This window comes from Stegodyphus dumicola, chromosome 8, assembly GCF_044657685.1.
Source record: "Stegodyphus dumicola isolate Sdum_Otavi_A_Nest chromosome 8, ASM4465768v1".
Lineage (NCBI taxonomy): Eukaryota > Metazoa > Arthropoda > Arachnida > Araneae > Eresidae > Stegodyphus > Stegodyphus dumicola.
Genome location: NC_140775.1, coordinates 41,877,853 through 41,900,927, shown reverse-complemented (window position 1 = coordinate 41,900,927; position 23,075 = coordinate 41,877,853). Strand labels below are relative to the sequence as shown.

The following is a 23,075-nucleotide window of genomic DNA, read 5'->3' as shown; positions in this document are numbered from 1 at the left end:
TAGCCTGGTATAATATGCTTTTCAGGAATGCCAATTCAAACAATAGAAACTTCCATTTGAAAAACTTTCAGTTGCACAGTCTAAAGTAACTTGCATGCATTTAATTAACAGACAATTGCATATTATTCACACTTTTTAAAATAAAACTAGAAAGTTTTTTTTTTTTTTTTTTTTTTTTTTGAAAGATGAAGATTACTGTTATTTAAAACTCTTAATATTTTTATAAATGTATTTATTGTTCCACTACCTGATAGCTTAATTAAATTTTCAGCCAATTAAGTTCACAAGTACTTATAAGCTTCTTAAAACTAAAAAGTTTTAATCAGTATTCCATTTGTGTATCCAACAATCATGAAGTTATTAATGTAAATTTTCTAGTGCTGGTAGGATTATTGGCAGCAGCTGCTAACATATATTTTCAGATTTAAGATATTCTGATACTGCAAAAGACTTCCCATTGCTTGAAAGCAGATAAATCATTTTTTTTTCTTTGTTTGTACCTAATCATTTAAATTAGAATAAAACTGAAATTTCACTTAAAATAGTACTTCACAGATATCACAACATTCATAATCAATTCTGAAGGTGAATGGGGCTTTGAACACTGAAGTGGAACAGCCCACAAGTTTTGACATTCAATCTAATATGATTTAATTCAACATTTATTTAAAAATATTATTTATTCTCAAAGTTTCTCATTTCTAATTAGCAAAATGTCACAAATTTCTAAATAGATACCATTCCTATAGAATAGTTATTTGTTTTTTTATTTTTTTGAGGACGAAATTTCACAAAATAAAGTAATAAACAAATGAAGCCTTTATATATACTAATAAATGCTGTTTTATAAGAGACAGACAAGAAAATGAATTTTTCATTTACATTTTCCAACTTCTATAGTAAATCTATAATTTTGATACACACTTTTTTGTTTATAATTTATATATGCATGATTTAGATCAAATTATATGAGATATAAATTTACAGCACTTATATATGCAGATGCATACTTCACTTAATTTTCATATATTTTAAAAATTGCCACGAAATATCACTAAGATGACCACTCTGGTTTTGAAAGATTTCTGCCATATAATTGTCTTTCTGAAAATGATTGTTGGTAGAGTGATTAACAGTTTGTTTAATGGATTAATCTCATTCAAAGCTTTTAGAGTCTACTCAAATGAGAAGAAAAAGAGCAAGATACAAATTTATTAACAAGATTTATAAAATTTTATTTCACTATTTAGTTTTGTTATCACTTTTACTTTCATCAACTTCTACCACAAAGAAAATTAGTTAAAGCATAAATAAGCTCAGAGTTCTTGAAATCTGAGATAAAGCATTTGGCGATGACACAAGCTGATCATTCACTTTACTTAGCTTCCCCACTTTATCGGCTTAAGATTCTACTAGCCATTATTGCTTTTCAAACACTCAAGAACAATCCAAGGTTTGTTCAAAAATGTTGATTTTTGTATTTTGCATTCAATTTGATTTACACATGCATTGTGATTTTCCCATAAGTAAGCCACTTCTGTTTCAGTCAACATTTTCAATTTGTGCATTGGTGAAGCAAATGTGCTATTAAACAGTTAGTTTAAGTATATATTTTAGTTGCAGTACTTTCAAATAAAAGACACATGACATGATAAATGATCCAGTAGTCTTTACAATTACTTGAGATGATTCTAATAATTTAAAATAATAAAATAACCACAAAAGTTGCAATAATAAAATTATAAAATAATTATAATATTACTAAGAGGGACAGACCTGAAGATTATACCTTCAGGGAGGCTCTTACTGTGGTCAAGATGGCTGTACTCATTGATGGGCATCCTGAAAAACGTTTATCGGAGGAACAGGCTACTGACCTTGAATTTCTAATAACGATGCCTACTTTAACATTCTCAAAATTACAGAGTTACACCTGAGCTCTATTAAGGGGCTGTTAGACTGGGCAATCCAAACAAATGAGCTAGGAAGCATCAGGTTTGGTGCATTTGGCACAAAATTTTATTTAGCAGAGGAATACCTGATACCTGACAAACTCAGCCTCCTGAAGAAGATGAAATAATTATACAGACAAGTATTGAATGATGATTGGGGATTTTACATTAAATTTTCTGAAATACTGTAAGCGAATGGCATTTTAAAAGATGAAAAAGAGATTTCATATGGAAAAAGGAATGAGGAAAAAGGAATGCAAAAACCTCACATTTAAATTTTGTTTAGCAATATCATGAACATTTACTGCTCATCAAAATATTCATCTAATGAAATTTGCAAGTTTTTGTTATGAGATAACATCGGCAGCTTTTAACTATATTTTTATATTTATCATTTCTACTTTCATTTTTTCAGACATCTTGGTATGAGATTAACCACTTAACATCTATGAAAATTAAAATAAAATTTAAAAAAAAAAAAAAAAAAAAACTATATGCAGACATGCAATGAACTGAAAACTTTGTAATAAATGCTACTAAATAATGCAATAACATCGTAAACAGAAATTGCTTTGGTACCACCCGACATTGATTTGTTATATTTTAACATCTGCACAAAGAGAATACAAGAAAATTAGCATAAACAGTTTAGAAACAGAATGAATCATTCAAATAGTATTACAACTGCCAAATCAAGCATACATAATACAGTACAAAGTCCGAAATCCGGACTCGTTGGGACTTCGATTCCGGATTTGGGATTTTTGTGGATATTAGATGATCAATTTAAATCTGGTAAGATGGCATGTAGAAATTATACAATTAAAAATATGAATTCGTAATTTATGAAATAAAGAACTATTATGATCTAAAGGGTATCAAAATTTACAAAAAAAAGTTTAATATTTATTTGTTTACTTTACTAAACATTTCTTTCAATGTAAGTTGTTTAAGTTGCTTCCACAAAAAATTCAAATAGTTCCTTTTTTCGGGTAAAGTGCAAAATCACCCACTTATTTGTTTGGCGCTTATTATAAGAGTAAGAGGAATTGGATTTTTGTCAATTTTCTTTGACTTTTAAAGTGAAAATAGGTCGATGTGTACATGGATAAAGTCAAGAGATTGCACAATGCCATTTTTGTGCACTTACGAGATATTTTTTTTAAAGTGAAAATAGGTCGATGTGTACATGGATAAAATCACAGAACTCTAAAAAGAAGTAAGTGCACTGTACTTCAGCAACACTTTTTGATATATTTTTCTAAATGCTTTTACTGTTCAAATTATAAATGCATGGAAGTTCCTACAGCTTATTGATAAAAGTTCTTCATTCGTTACCAAAAAGTCTAGTTTAAAAAAATGGCAATAGAGAAATGAAAGAAAAGAATAGCAAACCCAGCAATAATTAAATAAAACAACAGTCAGTAGTTAAGCAAAGCAAAGGTGGTGTTACATAATCATGTAATTATCAAATAGCTGCAGAAAGTTAAACTTGGATAAGCCTGAAGGATCTCTGGTAATACCAAAACAAACATGCATGAACACATTTCCTGTTAGTTATCGCTTTAAATCTATTACATTACAACACTAGAATGAATTAAGCTTAACTCATATATTATCCTGAATATAAACACCATACTCCTGAGGAAAGGCAATGTTTTCTTTTCCATCAGAATATAAATTTCACAGTCTAATTACAATTTCTTAAAGGAGAAAAAATGCACTTAAAGCTAAAAATCAGAAAAATGACTGTTAAATGACAGATGGAAATCTATGATATTCTGCTGCATATGCCCACATACCATATAAACGTTACCATATAAAAATATTTTGCTTACATCATGTGTTGCCTATTTTGGTGACATAGTGCATTGCCTCATGAATACCTTTCTGGAGGAGGGCAGATAATCAGAAATAATTAAAATGGTTAAATTAAAACTAAATCTAAAAATTCTAGTAACTGAACATTTAAGAAACTTCAGCCTGTTTTCAATAGGATATGTATAGGACAATTTTCAATGAAATCATATTCACAATATTTAAATACGAATGCCTAAAAAATTCATAGAAATATAAACTAAGAAGTTAAATACGTTTTCCTTATATGATTCTACGAATATATTTGAAATGACAAAAAGCTAATGTTTTATGCTCTTTTAATGTATTGAGATAATAGTTACCTTACTTCTCTTTCTATTCTACTAATTTTCTTAACATTCTCATTTGACTACACACATGGAATCTGAAAAGGAGACTTTCTTCTCTGCAAAAACTGAATCTCAGATATGCTAAATCTGTTCTCTTCTCATTTGCAAAGATAACAATATTAAAAAAATAGAAAGAAGGGAGGAAGCTTTTCCTCTAAAACTCTTTTTTTATTTTCAGAATTAGTAGAAAACTATTACCAAAGACTACCTAAAAGTCTCAATTTGCTATCAGAAAGTATCTGATGGGAACACGACACAAAGTCCTTGTATGGCCTATTAAATTTAACACATTTTTTGCTGCATTTCACTTAAACTTATTTCTTCAAATTTCATTACAGATGTATTTCTCATTCAATCAAGTCAGTTCTGACTTTGCAGCAAGGCAAAAATACGTAAAATAGATCAAAGGATCTTCATTAAAAAATAAAACACCAAACGCAGTTTAAAAAAAAATCTTTTTTTTTTCAATTAAAATTACAGTTTCTACATAAAAACAAGCAATTCAGGCAGTGGACAGGAAGACAGATTTTTCAATGCACAGTTTCATTTTGGTCCTACTGGGCAAAAAGACACTGAAGTTGGAGAACAAACTGACTTAAGAGTTTCAAATGTAAACAAATGGCTGCCTCATTAGGTTTAGCACCACTTAACTTTTAAATTGTTGATAATTCTACAACTATTGCATGCAGATTAACTAAAGGCATAAAAACCTTAACCGAAACATAAGAAAAACATAATTCAATCACTTTTAGAGCAAAAAATGGACAATTTATCAACATAAAAGGGAGGTCCATAACTCCAATGTTATAGCAGTCCCATACTCAAAATTTCAACATTCTAAGGCTACCCGTTTTTTAATTATGGCAGACACATATCTACATTTGTACAGATGTTACAAAAAATATCTCTTCTAAATCCGTTTTACAATTTCTTTTGAAAAAAAAGAGTCCTTTACTCTAACCATACATACACATGTCATGCAAAAGCACTGTTCAAATGGATTTGAGAGCGATCAAAATGGATATTTTTGTTAAAATATGATGCTCAAAAGTTTTCACGATTACAATACTTCCTTTACTTTCCTTGTACAAGGAAGTAAAAATGGTAAAATATTCATTTATTCAGTTTCAGCCTTTTAATATTACTAAGAGAACTTATGGATGAAAATAAACATATTTTTAATGCATAAATTACATGTTCAAAGTAATTTTATTCCTTAATTTCTCCTTCATGTTCTGTTTTTTCATCTTATTGTCCACTTGAATATTCTTTAACTATTCAGAATTTATGCTTAATTTATCAAACAGTATTTGCATTTATCATCACATTAAACAGTGAATCTCGCGAATCTCTCAAAACAGAGCAAATGGAATACAGCACAGTCTTTAACCCGGACTCGTCGGGACTTCGGCAATTCCGGATTAGGGGTTTTTTCCAGATTATGGATCATTAATTTAAATCTGGTAAGATGGCATGCAGAAATTATAAAATTAAAAATATGAAACCAAAATATATGAAATAAAGAGAAATTATGATCTAAAGGGTATCAAAATTTACAAAAAAAAAAAAAAAAAAAAAAAAAAAATTATTTGTTTACTTTATTAAACATTTCTTTCAATGCAAGTTGCTTCGTTTTTTGTGTGTTCAGTTACAAAGTTCCACTGTTCAAGTCCTGTAACTGCTGTACCAAGAATACCAACTAACTTGTCAATCGAATTTTTTTCATTTTTACTAACCTCTCTGTCACTTTCTTCATGCTTTTATCCATTTTTTTGCAGCAATACTTTTTGTTTGATTGACATCGAAACATGCTTTCGCTTTGTAGATCCTTTGGCAGCTCCAGAATTCGAAATTCTTTTTGACATAATCGAAAGTTCAAGCTTTATTTTTATAAAATTGCTCTAACAGTCTGCAAAAAATAATAAGCCAGATCCAATTAGAAGATTAAGGAACAGTGCAATCTGCAACATTAACTGAAGTAGATAATTAGATAATTTTAGCCTAGCTTATACCATCCATTATACATTAAACGCGTATGCGTAAACGTATTATGCGCATGCCTAAATGCATAAAGCGTTTACGCATGCACAGAAAGTTTGTAGCCTTGAGGTCCGGATTATCGACGTCCAGATTAAAGACTTTGTACTGTATAAAGATAGCATTTTATAAACTAAAGTATTTGATTAACTAAAGAACTTTGAGACTACACACTAGCCAGAAATAAAGTACACATTTTAAGATTTCATTTAAACTTGTGTACAAAATGCTATAAAGTTGCATAACAGAATTACATATTTGTTAGAAACATTCATTCTGGTAAAGAAAAGTTTATATGAAATATATGAAAATTAAGTAAGTAGATCACATTTATTTAAAAAAAAACACCTAGCTCATTGTTTTTAATTAACAGTGAATGTAACCCATATGTAACAACATTCTGCATATTACACACAAGTTTTGAATTCAATTTTATTGGACAGTAGACTGCTTCAAAGACAATTTTATAAAAAAATAAACATTTCACTGACAGCAGTCTCATAGGTGTGGAAGTAACTTTATGAGACTTTTGATATGTTAAGGAAATTTAGTCAAGCAAGACTGTCCAAGGTATACAATGCCCAGAAATATCTACTCTTTACCAATAAGGAAATATACAGCACATAGTATCAGATCATCATTATATTCTCCACAACCATTATTACAATATTATCAGAGTAAACCATACACCAACTATACACCAAACCAAGTCTCTGTTATACTAGTAGAGACTTATTGCATAGTTTGAGATATATGCTTTGCCTTGATAGCCTGTAGTTTGTCTTCCTTTCACAGAAAAGCTGGTTTAAAATTTTGCAGATAACATCATTCACAGAGTGAAAATGATAAGCTCTTCACTGATGCATTGAGATTCAGCTTGTAAAGTGACAGCTGTCATGAATTTAGAGAGAACTAGGAACGCAATACAATCAATCAGATCAATGAACAGGATTCCTTTAGGGGTAGTAGTATATTGGTAGGGGCCAGAATGAAGTTAAATACCCTCACTGCCATGCATATGTTTCAGAGTGATAATTTAAATGTTCCATACTATATAAATGAAGTACTGCAGCTCTATGGCATACCTTTTTAAGATTTTAATACTCACAAACTTCTTGTCCACACAGTCCATATACCAATGACTGAAGATATTCAAAGAAAAGAATGGTCAGTCTGATTATCAGACTTATTAGAAAATATCCATAAAAAATATATGAGTCAAAATGCTTGGCAGTAGCCATCAAACACTCGTAACTTGTATGAGCTACAATTTAGTTTTCTTGATGAATGAGATTCACCTGCTCCAAGTGTTATACATAGCCTGATTATGAGTTTGTGATGTAGCTGTTCCTCAATAGACACTAATGCCTGCTAGCTTTAAAAGGATTTAATAACAGAGCACACAGGAACGGTTACAAACAAAAAGAAATATATATAAAAATGAAACATATACGAAATGGAACATCAAACATTTGAATAACATAACATAGTAAACTATCATCATGGCGGCTGGAGTTCGACTAACGTTTTTTCATATTGCCACGAGATGGCGTTTAAATAAAATAGTTCGGTTACAGTTCATAAGTTCATGGCGTGAATAAAATAGTTCAATTACACTTAAATAGGTCTGTTACATCCTCCCCCTCTGACTTCGTAGACGTCTCGGCAAGAAGTCAGGAACTGACATTTGTCTACTTTGTGCAGCGGGCGGAGAATCAGATGGACGGGCTCCAGTTTGACGAGGAGTAGATTTTGCGTCACCAGCACCTTGTGCAACAGGTGCAGATTCGGATGGTATTACACGTTTCGGGCGTCCTCTTTTCTTTAAGGGAACCACTGGAATTACACGAGCTGAGTTTTGCTTATTTCGATCTTGATATGGTTTCAAGGCTGAAACATGATACTTGCCGAGAATTTTGTCTGGTTCATGAGGATCGGCAATATCATAAGTGGTTGGAGATCTTGTAGTCACTATCACATAAGGACCATCTCTCTTGGGCATGAATTTAGCAGTTTTCTTCAGTGGACCTTTGCTGATTGGGTGGAGGGTGACCCAAACTTTATCTCCAGGAACGAATTTCGGTGCTTCTCTTCGTTTTTTGTCAGCATATTGTTTCTGCTTATCTTGATGCATTTCGACTCTTTCTCGTACCCGTTGTACATTTCTTGCAAAACGTTTCAAATATGGAGTAATTTCGGGAACAAAATTATCGTTCTCAATTACGGCTTTTATATCATGCTTTACATCATCTAAGGTTCATAACTCTCGTGCAAATTGAAGAAAAGAAGCAGAATGTCCAGTTGAATCACATTTGGCTATATTCAAAGCAAACCTTATTAATGGCAGTTTATCCTTCCACGACTGATGGTCGTTACCAACAAGTATTGCTAAACGTGGTTTCAGATCTCTATTCTTCCTTTCAACTGGGTTAGATTGTGGGTGATAGACAGGAGTAAGACTTTGATCAATGTTCAAGATATAGCATAGTTGTTGCATAACAGCACTAGTAAACTGGGTACCATTATCACTTATTATTTTCCTGGGTAACCCAAATCGAAGGGCGACTTCCTCCAAAAGAATAGTGGCACATTCTCTGGCCGTGGCTTCCTTTAAAGCAAATAGTTCTGTCCACTTCGTAGCACAGTCCTGCACAATAAAAATCCATTTTTCACCAGACGGTGTTTCAGGAAGGGGACCGAAAAGATCAATTGACAAGGTCTCAAAACGTTGAGCATAGACTGGAGTTTGAAGTAAGCCAGATGGCTTTTGATTAGTAGCTTTATAACGACAGCATTCAAGACAGCTCTTGACATAGTCTGCTATATCCTTTCTCATTCCAACCCAGTAGTATCTTTCTGCTATTCGATAAAATGTTCTTTCAGATATATAGTGACCGGCCATTGGCGAATCATGATATTCTTTCAAGATTTCTGCTTTTCTTTTTTGAGGTATAACTAGTTGAGCTTCTTCCTCTTCTGAATCAGGGGAATATCGGTACAAAACTCCTCTGTTCATAACGTAGCCTCTTCCAGTCCAAGTTGCACAGTCTGCTTCTTTCTCTGGACTCTCAAAAGTTTTGATGATCTTCCGAAGATCATCATCTTCTAGCTGTGATTGTCTTAATTCTGCAGGGCTAATAGTAGGGATTTCGACAGAGACAGCACATACTTGACAAGAATCTGTACTTGAGTGTTCACAAAAAGGACGAGACAATAGATCAGCAATAAAGTTCAATCGTCCAGGAATGTAATTGATAGTCAGATTGTAGGATTGGATTTGTAAGGCCCATCTTGCGAGCCTACCAGTTGGTGACTTTAAAGACATCAGCCATTTCAATGGTTGGTGGTCAGAGGTGATTGTGATAGACTGGCTTTCAACATATCCTCTAAATTTGTTGAGTGCACATACTACTGCTAAGGCTTCTTTTTCTATGGTGGAATAATTTCGTTCTGATGCAGTCAGCAAGCGGCTGGCATATTCTATAGGGTGTTCTTCATTTTTCTCCCCTTGTAGCAACACTGCTCCAATGGCTACATTGCTAGCATCTGTGCGAATGATAAAAGGCTTCGTTCCATCAGCTTGCTTAAGAATCGGCGGGGTAATTAATTTGGATTTCAGCTCTTGGAAAGCATTTTCTTGTTGTGCTTCCCACTTCCACAGCCCTTTCTTCTTTGTTAAATCCGTTAACAGTTTGGCTATTTGAGAAAAATTTGGAATATATCGACGATACCAGGAACACGTTTGTATGAACGATTGCACTTGCTTAACAGTTTTTGGCAATGGCATGTCTGCAATGGCAGCAGTCTTGTGTGGATCAACAGCTATACCATGCTTAGTAATGTAATACCTTAAATATTTCACTTTTTCACAACAGAAGTGGCACTTCTCACGATTAGCATTGAGCTTGAATAACGATAGACGTTGGAAAACTTGTTATAAGTCAGAAAGGTGCTTTTCGAAGCTAGATGACAGCACGATGATATCATCTAAATATGTCAAAGCAAACACATTATTAAGTCCAGAACGGAACCTATCTATCAATCTAGAAAAAGTGGCAGGAACGTTTCTCAATCCGAAGGGCATTCGGGTAAATTTATATGTACCAAAAGGGCAAACAAAAGCAGTCTTATTTTGATCTTCTTCAGCTACTCTCACCTGATGATAATCGGATCTCAAATCAATAGTTGACATATAAGGTGTCGGTTTTGCTTCACTCAACAAATCATCTATACGTGGCAAAGGATAAGTGTCTGGAACGGTTTGAGCATTTAGGTTACGATAATCAATGCATAACCGTACTTTTTCATTTGCCTTGGGAATCAGAACCACAGGAGAGGCATAGGGGCTTTCACATTCTTTTATGATACCTTGTTTTAGAACGGAATCAAGTTCCTTTTTCAACAGTTCTTTCTTACTTGGGCTCATCCGATATGGAGGGACTGAAACAGGGGGCTGTTTTTGTGTTAATATGGTGTTCAATGAATGGAGTGGCTTCTCCCCCTACTTTGAAGACAGTGTGATATTTGTTAAGCAATGCATCAGTTGCAAGCCGTTGGGCTGTAGTTAATTGTTGTCTTTCATTTTCTTGTAGTTGGCAGTTGTTTACAACAACTGGGGTTTCCTCCAGTACTTAGGATTGATGAGGTTTCACGAAGCTATATTTTCTTCGAGGTTCATCAGAAAAGTTCCACCTATTTTCAGCAAGATTTAAAACAATTTTAGCTTTTTGAAGAAAGTCAATTCCTAACAGAGTCGAGTTATTTTTGGCATCAGGCAACACAAGGAGCAGAGTTTTGAACTCTCTGCCTTCGAGAAGAATAATTTGTTCAGTGCGAAGTACCACTTTTTCAGATACCAAACCATCAGCGAAAGACACCTCTAGTGTTGTCTTTTCAAATACTGCATCTTGTTTCTGCAGAATATGATAGAGGGATTCACTTGCGATTGAGTGACTAGCACCACTGTCGGCGAAAGCTGTACCGGAAACACCACCAATACTAATTCGAAATACAGCAGTCCGAGGGAAAGATAAACAGGATCGGATTTGGATAGTGCCAAAATTTGATGAATTTGAAGTCTTTGGGGGGTTACAGTCTGGACATTTAGACTTGATGAAACCAGTTTTTCCACACCCATAGCATGTTAAAGGAGGTCGCGTTCCTTCTGTTTGTTGCTGACCACCATTTAAAAAGGTTTTATGAGTTCCCTGTATGTCACTTGTTCGATTTTCTACTTTGTGTTTGGATGGATTAGTCGGTTTGTAAGAATAGTTTCCCCTGCCAGGAAGTTCAGTTTTATAGTTCGTATTTTTAACACGTACAGCTTCATAATCATCCAATTTCTTTACTAATTCAGATGAACTCTTTATTTTCCCCCAAGTATCAATAAAATGCTCCTTAACGTCACTACTGACTCTTCTTTTAAGCTGATCCGTCAGGACCAAGTCTTTGAGTGATTCAAAGTCTGTAATATCGAGACTATGAAGCCACTCTTCGAGATAATTGTTTAATTTGTAAGCAAAATCTTTCCATAAGGACCCAGGGTGTTTTTGGTGTGTAGTAAGTTTAATTCGAAATGATTCAGCATTTAATTTGAATCTTTGTAGCAGAATCTTCTTGATGCAAGAATAATCTTTTAATTTGTCTTTTGGTTCTCTTAAAATAATTTGCGAAATGTCTATAGGCAGAAGAGGTAGGAGATGAGTGATGTAATCTATTTGTTTTATATTAACTTTCTCACATTGTCTTTCAAAAATTTGCAGGTAGGTTGCAATGTCAGAAGTTACTGTAAATTTAGGAATTAGGTGTTGAATATTTGTTCCAATAGCTGCATTTGAAGCAAAGGCGGCATAGTTAGGGTTTGAGCTAGCAGCTGCCAGGTTTAATTTTAAACATTCCAATTCTAATAAAAGTTCTTGTTCTTTTCTTTGACGTGTCTCCAGATCATTGCTTTCACGTTGTTTTTGTTGTCTAGTTTCGATTAAAGTTTCCAGAAGATTCCTGGTAAAAGCCTCATCATAAGTGTCAGAATTGACAATAAGATCTTAAAGATCTATTACTCGCAAAGTGTCGTTTACAGTGAAACCCAGTTCTGCAGCGAGAGTTTTTAAATCCTCTTTTCGTGCTTTGGCAAGGTAAGCCATAATTATATGAGAGGTCAGGGGGAAGGGAAAAGATGAAGTTGAATTTGTTTTATTTCGATTTTATTCACAATACAGTATTTTAGAATTAATAATTATACCTTTAAGTAAAATGTATATACCCCTATTAAACAGCATGTATGAATGTAAACAATGTTACTCGTACATTTATATACCACTATTAAACAGTATTTATAAATGTAAACAATAATACTCACAAAGTTTATTATTTCGAAGTCGTAAAAATATCATAAAATGCCCTCATAAATTCAACTTGTATCAAGAAAATAACATATAATAAATTGCTCAAAAATTGTTTACTACTTAGCAAAACATACAAAACATACATAAATGTCTTACCATAAGCTTTTATATTTAAGCTGAATTCTTCGAAATCTTAATCTTAACAAAATATTAAGCTGATTAAGCAACACACACTTAGTAACTCTTTTACTTTATTTAAATAGTCATTCGATTTTATTCATAATTATTTTCTTTCGCTTCAAGAAATATTTTCAAGACATGCATTCATTAAAGGAAAACAATCGTATTTTCTTAAAGTATTATACTATAATCATTTTCTCAAAATGTTCGTCGAAAGATAAATCAAGAAGTACAATATTTTATTTTATGTAGAATAAAACATTTAATAAGGAACAACAACACTCAAAGGAAATAAAAATAATAAAAGATTTGACGTAAACACATCATAAATCATCGCTAATCTAAACATTTCCGCGGGGGGGGGGACATCTGCTGCTGTATGTCAGAATCGAAACTAATAAATTCTAATGAACAACGTCCATGAATATATTCAAACTTTAACATCAAAACATGTATTCAGTGAAACAATATTATTCACAAATTAATTTACTATGCGCATTAACATTTTAAAATAACAAATTACAATTCAAGAAATAACGTTTGGTTAACAGAAAGCCCTTTGCTTTCGTTTAATACTCTTATGTAGTATCAATAAAAGAGATTTCAGTAAAGAATTTACATTTGCTTTAAGAAGCAGCTTATAATAAATAATCAGTTTAAAAGAACTTTAAACTCAGATTAAACGATAATGTAAACAAAACTTATTTTTTCCGTTGAAATTGTCCAGTTGATGATTCGATGTGCTAGCAGCACGGTATGACAATTTTAATTCCAGAATTGGTTTCCAGAATATTTGACCAGTAGTCCACACCTGAAAAGAAACTGAGCCGATCTCCAGCAACTAAAAGTTAAATTCGGGAGTAAGAGCTTGTTAAAGCCAAACAGAAATTCTAAACATTTTGTTGCGCCATTTTGGATTCAAATTTAGTTGGGCGCCAATGTGATGTAGCCGTTCCTCAGTAGACACTAATGCCGGCTAGCTTTAAAAGGATTTATTAACAGAGCACACAGGAACGGTTACAAACAAAAAGAAATATACATAAAAATGAAACATATACGAAATGGAACATCAAACATTTGAATAACATAACATAGTAAACTATCATCATGGCGGCTGGAATTCGACTGACGTGTTTTCATATCGCCACGAGATGGCGTTTAAATAAAATAGTTCGGTTACAGTTCATGAGTTCATGGCGTGAATAAAATAGTTCAATTACACTTAAATAGGTCTGTTACAAGTTTGCTTTACTCCTGTCAGTCTTATTTATATCTAAGAAGGTATGGGAGTCCAAATTCAATGTACTTTTTCATGCAAGTGTTTTAATTTTTATTCATTTTCATGCTATTTTAGTTAATGTGATATTCTGGCTGCTGTTGTACAAATTGTGTGCATTTTCATTAATTGTTTGAACTTACTTCTATGCATCACTGCACATCTTGGTATTCTCTGTTTGGAATTTTTGTTCAGTATCTATATTCTTCATTCAAATTTCTGTTTTGAGCATTTATTTCATTCATTAGAAAGAAAGGAAAAAAGAAAAAAAGAGAGAGAGAAAAGAAAGAGGGAAAAAGTTAACATAATAAAAATTTTAAGTCAAGCATCACCAATTCTGAAAGTTATCAGAAAATAAGGAGGAAAGGGGGGAGGAAAAAATAAGTGATGCAGTAAAATTTATTACATATAAAGCATGACAAATATAGTATTATCATATATACCTCTTTTAACTGATTCTGTAGATAATCAATTTCAAGCATCTTTTCACTCAAAGCACTCTTTATACTTTCCAGTTCCATTTCTAAACTCTGAAGACGTGCTTTATCAGCAGCTTCAGCAGCAGACAGATTGGCTAGCTAAAGTATGAGTAACTTCATCAGTTGTAGTTCAAAAACTACATTAATCATATAATTTAAAAAGTATTTTTAATAGTAAAACACAACAATACTTCATGATTGTTAGTGCAACTACAAAAACTTTTTGGGAAAAAAAAAAAAAAAAATATTCATATTTTTACCATATAAAACTTATTTTGGATGTTTTTATAACTAGAATACATTTAACTACTTTCTCATAATATGATAAATAATGCACAGATTTCCTTTACTATTAGTTCAATTTAATTTCACTTGTAATTCAACTGTCCACATAGAAGCTAATAATAATGATCTAGAGTAATATTCATAGCTATTTTTTATGAAATTAGACCATTACCTTAAAGGTATATTCATACTATGCCATAAAAGCTATACAAGTGCTGAAAATATGATGCTGCTTAATACGTGTTTTAAGAAGAACATACTCAAAAAAATTAACAGCATTTTCAAAAAAGATTCTTGAATCAAGGACACAACTGATAACTTTTGAATCAGCAATAATTGTGAATAAAAAGTAGCTTTTTTTTTTGTACATATTAATAAGAGACCAATGCAGTTTTTTTATTAAGTTATGCATTAGTTCACTTTAAAATAATTATTTGTTTAATATTTTAGTGACGTGCAATGGTATTTTGAAAATGCTTGGGGTTTTAAAATAGGCCTAGATCTTATCAATAGCCAATAAAACTCAACAATTCTCGTCAATTCATACATTTTTTTTTTTTTTTTCATTTTCGTTTTAGAAAACTAGATTTTAAAAATAATTATGTTACAATAATAATGTTTTGTTCTGGTTTAAATTGCATATTATTTCTGTATTTATTTAAATTCCACCCACCTAATTTCATCAATAAATCAGTCCAAACAACGCATACATGTTTGTGCTTAGACTGCAGTTGGCACAGTTAAACTTTAAAAACTTCATGCAGATTTTCATACACAAGAGATGTGGACAGACCCAATCTTTTTTGTGTAATGTGTAGTGAAGGCTTATCAAATGGAAATATGAAAGTTTCATTATTGTTTTTCATTATTTGAAACCAAGTTACCTCCAATAGCACACAAAAGTCAAGCCACTATGTAAAAGCCTTAGAATAAAATTGCAAGCATTATCAACTAACACAGATAATAATTATGTGAATGGAAAGTCCTAAAAAATACATTTCTGTGCAGATAAAAGTTGTAAAAAACAATCAAATGTTGAAATATGCTGCTCAATACATGTTTAAAGAAGAACATATGTGAAATATTAACAGCCTTTTCAAACAGTACAGGTTCTTGGAGAATCAAGAACATGACTGATAGTTTTTGAATCAACAATAACACACTGCTTCTGTATCTTACACTGTTTTGAGCAAACACCATAAAAAAATATGCATCATGCAACAATAATATAGCTTTATTCAATATGTACATTTTAGAAATATACAGCAATCCTTAATATGTATAATTTTGATTTCTTACATTAAAGAAAAACTGAGATAAATTATGAAAATTAGCATAATTTATTGTTACTCATATGATGGAATCAAATTATTCACTAATTATATTCAACCAATAAAAATACATTTCCATATTTTTATTGCTTGCACATTTTTTATTGTAATTTTTCCCCCCACCTTAGAACATTTGAGTAGCCTCTGGGATGCTTTACCCTTTGCAGCACAATGTGCCATGTCTAGGCACACCTGAAAATTGAATGAAAAAGGATTTATAGGTTAGTATAGGTTACTTTGAACATTCTTTATTTGGCACAACACAGGTGATTTAGATGGCACAACACAACACAAACCAGTCCATATATTTTAGCCATGTTTAGTTTTTAAAGACATACATTTTTCAAAGAAATCTTCCAAATTTTTTTAGTATATAAAAGGAATTGTTTGAAAAGACATTTCCATGTTATTTTTTTTGGCTATATGCTAAATTCCTTATTCTATATCAGTTTTAAATTTTTACCTTGAAATCTTGCCTAAAATCAAATGGTACATCAGGCGTGCCCAGAGTGGAATCACTGAGACACTAGGACCAGACCAACACCTGTATTTTTGTTTCACTGCAGCTCTTCAGTGGGCTCATTCACAATAGAAAGGCGGGTCCACATCTGTGTTTCATTTCCCGTTTTTCTTTTCTTTTCTTTTCTTTTTTTTTTTTTTTTTTTTTTTTTCTGTTAGTTTTGGTTATCAACTAAGAAATTGTTGGGGTGATTTTCTGAAGGTCAGGGGTAATTTGATCAGTTAGCTGTTTGGTTTTTCACTACAGCTGTGCTCTTTTCCTTTTTTGCTTTCATTCAAAGAAGTTTTGTTAGCTCTACGTTTTGATAGTTTTGAGTTGTAGACGTTTATTTAATTTTATTTTATGGTTTAATTTTCATAATTGTAGATATAATATTAGTTCATTTTCCCCCTGATTTTTAATTATTTTGCAAATGGATCGGAGAGGGCTGACCATTTCTGAAGCACGGAAAGTATTACACAAAGTGCCTTCAGATAGTGAATCTGAAACGGATCCCAGTATATGTGCAAAACATGCAATGTTGTGTTGTGCTTTATTAAAGGTGGTGTCCTTTTTTCGAAAAGTACCACCATAAAAAAAATAGACGGAAGTGTAAATATGAAATGTAAATATTATATACCCAAGTTATTTTTTTCACTTATAAGCATGTAATCATCATATTACTAAAAATATCAGTTTTTTGGAGGGTAGAGTAGTAGGCCTCCACGTGGCAAACCCTAGGTAATGCTAAATCTGCTACGGTATTCAGAATCTAGTGTTTTTTAATCGTAGGCAAAATCTTTTACTCTATAGCACGATTCCCAGCAATGCTCGCTTCAGCACTCTTTTTGAAGCTCTATTCATTCAGTGAGCCCGCTCTGGGGACACGCTCAAAATTAAAATAGTAAGTGCTATCTTTACAAAATTTTACCTGTGTACACCTCTAGGTCTGATCAGACTGCCTACAATTTTCTTTGTCAGAATTCCTACTTTAAAAGGTAGCATACTGGAAAGGGTTAAAGATATGGTTGAAGGAAGTCAATCCATTTGCAACACGGAAATGAGTATTTTGCCTGTTTTATGGGTTCCATAATAAATATAGAACCTAACAGAATACATGCTTTTTGGCACACACTTCAGTCATTAAAATGGATGATCAATATCACCACTGCAGTTGCTTGTCTAGCGGCTGATAGAAACCTTATTTAAAAAAAATGAAAATAATTTTTCCTTTTTCTTACTGCATATCAATAAATATATTTATATTTATATTGCTTGGTGTGTGTGTGTGTGTACAATGATTCAATGGTGTAAATGATGTTTTTCAAACTGCGCACATAGACTGACAGAGCCCTGTAGTTGGAAATGATGGACTGGCAGACAGATTTGGCTGAATGCAACATAATTTTATTATTGAATAAAGCATTTTTGTAGGCACAACATTTGCTTCACACAGACTCATGGATGCACTATACACCCACAATTTTAAAACTTAGCCCATCTTCAAACAATGGATGATACAGGAATCCGAGCAGCATAAGGAAGCTTAAGTAGGAAAGACAGGTAGAGAGAGAGAGCGAAGTTGGATTGCAGCGGTATTTATAGTAAAACTTTTCTTTAATCAGATTGGCTAAGAACTAACTATACGCAATACAGAAGGTTAAGATGACATAATGTGGAATTAGTTTTCAGGAATAAGACAGTTTAAAAAAAAAAAATTACTATTTTTAGAACAGAGAGGTGGAAGAGCCCAAATTAAAAAGATATATACAGTCAAAAGTCGTTAATCCGGACTCGTCGGGACTTCGGCAATTCCGGATTATTGATTTTTCCGGATTATAGATCATCAGTTTAAATCTTGTAAGATGGCATGCAGAAATTCTAAAATTAAAAATATGAAACCGTAATTTATGAAATAAAGAACAATTATGATCTAAAGGGTATCAAAATTTGCAAAAAGAAAAAGCTTAATATTTATTTGTTTACTTTATTAAACATTTCTTTCAATGTAAGTTAAGTTTTGCTTCGTTTCATGTGATAATACTTTCTCTTTAATTCTATTAAACAGACATAATTTCTTGTTCAGTTACAAAGTTCCGCTGTTCAAGTCCTATAATTGCTGTGTCGAGAGAACACCGACTAATTTGTCAATTGAAATTTTTTCATTTTCAATAACCTCTGTCACTTTCTTCGCTATCAGAAGCGAATTATAATGACGAGGAACTTGTTTTAAATCATATCAAAGACGGAGCGTATCGAGATAAAATACTACATTTGGTAAGGAATTATAAGCCAAATAAAATAAAAACATCTGTGCTGAAGATAAGGATAGTGCTGACAAATCAACTTCCAATTCATTACGCGCCCGCCGCGGCGTTCCCCCCGCCGAGCAGCGTGAAATTGATAAACAGATTTCGGATTTCAAAACATACTTTCGCTTTAGATCCTTTACAAATTAACAAATATATATCGGATATTCTATTTGATATAATCGAAAGTTCAAGCTTACTTTTATAAAATTGCTCTTACAGTCTGCAAAAAATAATAAGCCGGACCCAATTCGAAAATTAAGGAACAACGCAATCATCAACATTAACTGAAACAGATAATTAGATAATTTTAGCTTATACGTCCATTATACATAAAACGCGCACGCGAAAACGTATTCTGCACTTGCGCACACTCATATGCACAGTCGTCTTATGCGCACGCGTAAACGCCTATGCGCATGTCTCAACGCGGCGCATGCGCAGAAAGTTTTTAGTTTTGAGGTCCGGATTATAGATCATTCCGAATTATGGGTGTCCGAATTAATGACTTTTGACTGTATATATATATATATATAATATATATAAGCTATAGATTTTAATAATAAGAAGACAAAGCTAAAATTAAAAATAATTTCAGTAATTTTCTAACAGAAATAATAATAATAATAATAAAAAGACAGTGGCTTAAATTATTTTAACTACAGCAAAATATATTAAGACTATCTAAATAAGAGGAAGGATGTCTCTACTGAAAATTTTCAAAGCTGTACTTAGACTACATAAATGGGGGGATGAAAACTTCACATCCATGCTATTGTTATAAACAGAATTCACAGCAAATTCACCATTTCCGTTAATGTTTCTTAACCATTCCAAAATCTGTTTATCAATTTCACGCTGCTCTGCGGGGGGGGGGGGACATCGCGGCGCACAATGAACTGGAAGTTGATCTGTCAGCACTATCCTTATCTTCAGGGCAGATGTTTTGATTTTATTCGGCTTATAATTCCTTACTAAAGGTAGTATTTCATCTCGATGTACTCTGTCTTTGATATGATTTAAATCAAATTCCTCATCGTTATGAATATCACGAATACACATCAAATAGTTTTCTGGTTGCAATTTTCTAATTTTGACTATATGTAATGTATGTTTTACGCATGCGCACGTTAAAAGAAATATTTAATAAAATAAACAGATAAATATTAAGCTTTTTTTTTTTTTTTTTTTTTTTGTAAATTTTGATACCCTTTAGATCATAATTGCTATTTATTTCATGAATTACGGTTTCATATTTTTAATTTGATAATTTCTGCATGCCATCTTACCAGATTTAAATTGATGATCTATAATCCGGAATCGCCGAAGTCCCAACAAGCCCAGATTAAAGACTTTTGACTGTATATATATTGTTCTTTTATATGTATATATATATATAAAAGAACAAAAGTATCTAAGAGCTGTAAAATACATATTTAATCATAAACAGCCAAGGGAAAAATTTAATAAAGCAAAGTTTACACCAAGCAATGCAATTTACAACTTCTCTGCGTAACAAATTATTAAGATACTACTTTTGATACAAATAAATCTTACTTGAAGGTTAAGCTCTTTTTGCAAATCATCTTTCTGAGATTGAAGTTCCTTTAACTGTTCTTGGGTACCTCCTAATTCTTTTTCAAGATCAGTACACTTTTCATTTGATGCTTGTAATTCTGAAGTTGCCTGGATAAATTGTATAAATAAAATGAAAAAAATATATATATATAATATGAAATAAAATGAATAAAATCAAACAAAATTAAAATGTGTGTGTGTATACATATATATATGAAATGTAATTTCTCATACATTATTTGTTTTGTGCAGCCGGGGCAACAGGAATGAGACAAATTTTGGAATATAAAGTGGTAGGTTTATTTTAGCATCCATCTCACAAGCGTTCTTTTCGTACCTTGAACAGAAGCCCTATTTATACATATGTGTGCATCACGAGGCTCATCCAATCAGCGATATTAATTGAAATCACGAGGTGACGCTATCTTCTCATCAGGAGTGTTCTTAAGGACTTTATGTAATATGACAGATTTATGAGTTTGGCGATTTGGCGGGTGCCAACAAATTAATATATTTTATACTAAAGAAAGGATTTCGCCAAAATTTAGGAACAGGGATGCAATTTAGGTAGAGAATCGCCAACACATTATTAAGCAATATTATTAGAATTTAATTTAATCAATTGATTTAAAAATATCATTACAGATTATCCCCCCCCCCCATCTGAAAAGGCTTGCAGTCGCGGCCGTCGACCCAAGACAGTCCAGATAGTGAGAGCAGAAACTTTAGTTATTAGGAAATTAAGTGAGTAGGAAAATTGATTGGATTTACCTCAAGGCACACAAAATGTTTACATAAAATATTTGAATATAATTAATACAGTATATAAAATATAATAAATGATTAATGAAATTATAATATAGTAACTAAGTGCAGAACAAATAAATCACTAATAACATATTGCTGGTTAGCTACGCGGCAATAGGAAATAGTAATATAACTGAATTTGTAAGTTTATATCTTAGGGCATGCCATTCACAGTTTGTGTATGAGTCCGTACAATCATTAGAGTTGTCATTCAGGCTCATCTTCAGTCTTTTACTGGTCTTTGGAGATCTCCGAATCATTTAATTAGCGCTAGAATAATGGATTAGCATTGGCACTGGAAACATTTGAGTTTTTATGTCACGATACTAGAGCTCTTATACTCTTGTTGAAAATACACATTTTACTAGGTTTTTAACATATTTTGTCACTCTATTTTTCTCTTATTAATGATAACAAAACAAAATTTAACTTCCAACATCCATACCAGTTTTTTGTACACAATGCTGCAGAAACATAAAATGAAATTCAGAAGTTTCAACGACTGAAATTTAACTTTTTCAACTGTTGCTACAATTTATAACACAAACATAGGAAAACATGAGCTCAAGGAAATGTGAGGGTATAGTACTCTACTTGTAGTATAGCCTCAATTGAGTGTTTCCCACATGGAAAGTGCACTGAACCTGAAACTCAAGTTTGAAGGAGCCCAGTAAAAGAAAAGGGCAGACAAACTTTTCAGACACTGAGAGATAAATCAACTATTAAGGGAGACAACAGGATGAAAACTAAAAGAAGGGTTATGGATAGTTTATTGATTTATAAATTTTGATTTATTCATGATGTAATTTAAAGTTCTCGGGTGGATAATAGAACCTTAATTTTGATGCATGTACAATCTCAGTTGGTTTCTTCACGTGAAAATTTTCCTTGTCGATTTCATAATTAACTTCAGATAATTTATTCATAATCTGATAAGGGCCTGAATAGGGTGAAGTCAATTTTATAGTATTTGGGTATTCGAATTCCTCGTAAAGGACAAAATCTCCAGGTTGAAATTTAGATTCTACAAATCTGATGTCATATCTAGTTTTATTCTTTCGTTAGTATTCGATAGTTCTTTTCTTTGCTAAAGCCCTTGCTTCATTTAAGGAAGGGTATTTATTTTGATCAATTGGAGATTCAAAAGAGAGGTTACCAAATAGTAAGTATGCTGGGGTGAACTTAGTTACCGTATGAGGGGAGTTGTTATATTCGATAACAACTTGCTCTAGCACTTTAGTCCATGGTACTTTTTTAGAAGAAGAATTTACTTTATATTTTAGTCGACTTACTATTGATTGATTTACTCTTTCTACTTTACCATTTGTCTGGGGATGGTGAGATGAAGTTAAAAGTTGTTTAACATTATGCTTTTTAAGAAATTTTTTGAATCTAGAGGAAGTGAAGGCTGCATTCCTGTCACTCAGAATTTTTTCGGGGACTTGTATTTGAAATATTTGTTTTAGACAATTGGCATAGGTTTCTGAAGTTACACTTTTAGAGGGAAAAGCCCAGACATATCTTGTTGCATGGTCAATAACTATATGTAAATATTTTTTTGTAGAATTATAATAATTAAATCCTCCCACAGTGTCAATAGAGAGACATTCGAAAGGTTTGTCGGTTGGGGGTACGTCTTGCATAAGACCAAATTTTTTCTGTTTTTTCTTTTTATTAAGTTGACAAGTATGACAATGTTTAACAAAATTTCCGATATCTTCGCTAATATGAGGCCAATAATATTGAGGGGTGATTAAGTTAAGCATAATTTGAACTCCCGGGTGACCAAAA

General features: G+C 32.2%; 1 protein-coding gene across 4 annotated transcripts in view; it reads right to left on the bottom strand.

Annotated features, from left to right (window-relative positions):
• LOC118199130 (uncharacterized) overlaps positions 1-23,075 on the bottom strand; it is a 201,428-nt gene that overhangs the window by 86,062 nt on the left and 92,291 nt on the right. For all 4 annotated transcript variants that reach the window (XM_085821777.1, XM_085821778.1, XM_085821780.1 and 1 more), the window contains exons 15-16: positions 20,457-20,585; positions 14,440-14,574 (exon numbers count right to left, since the gene is read on the bottom strand). In XM_085821777.1, the coding sequence (XP_085677903.1) occupies positions 14,440-14,574; positions 20,457-20,585 (264 nt within the window). The remainder of the gene's footprint in view (positions 1-14,439; positions 14,575-20,456; positions 20,586-23,075) is intronic.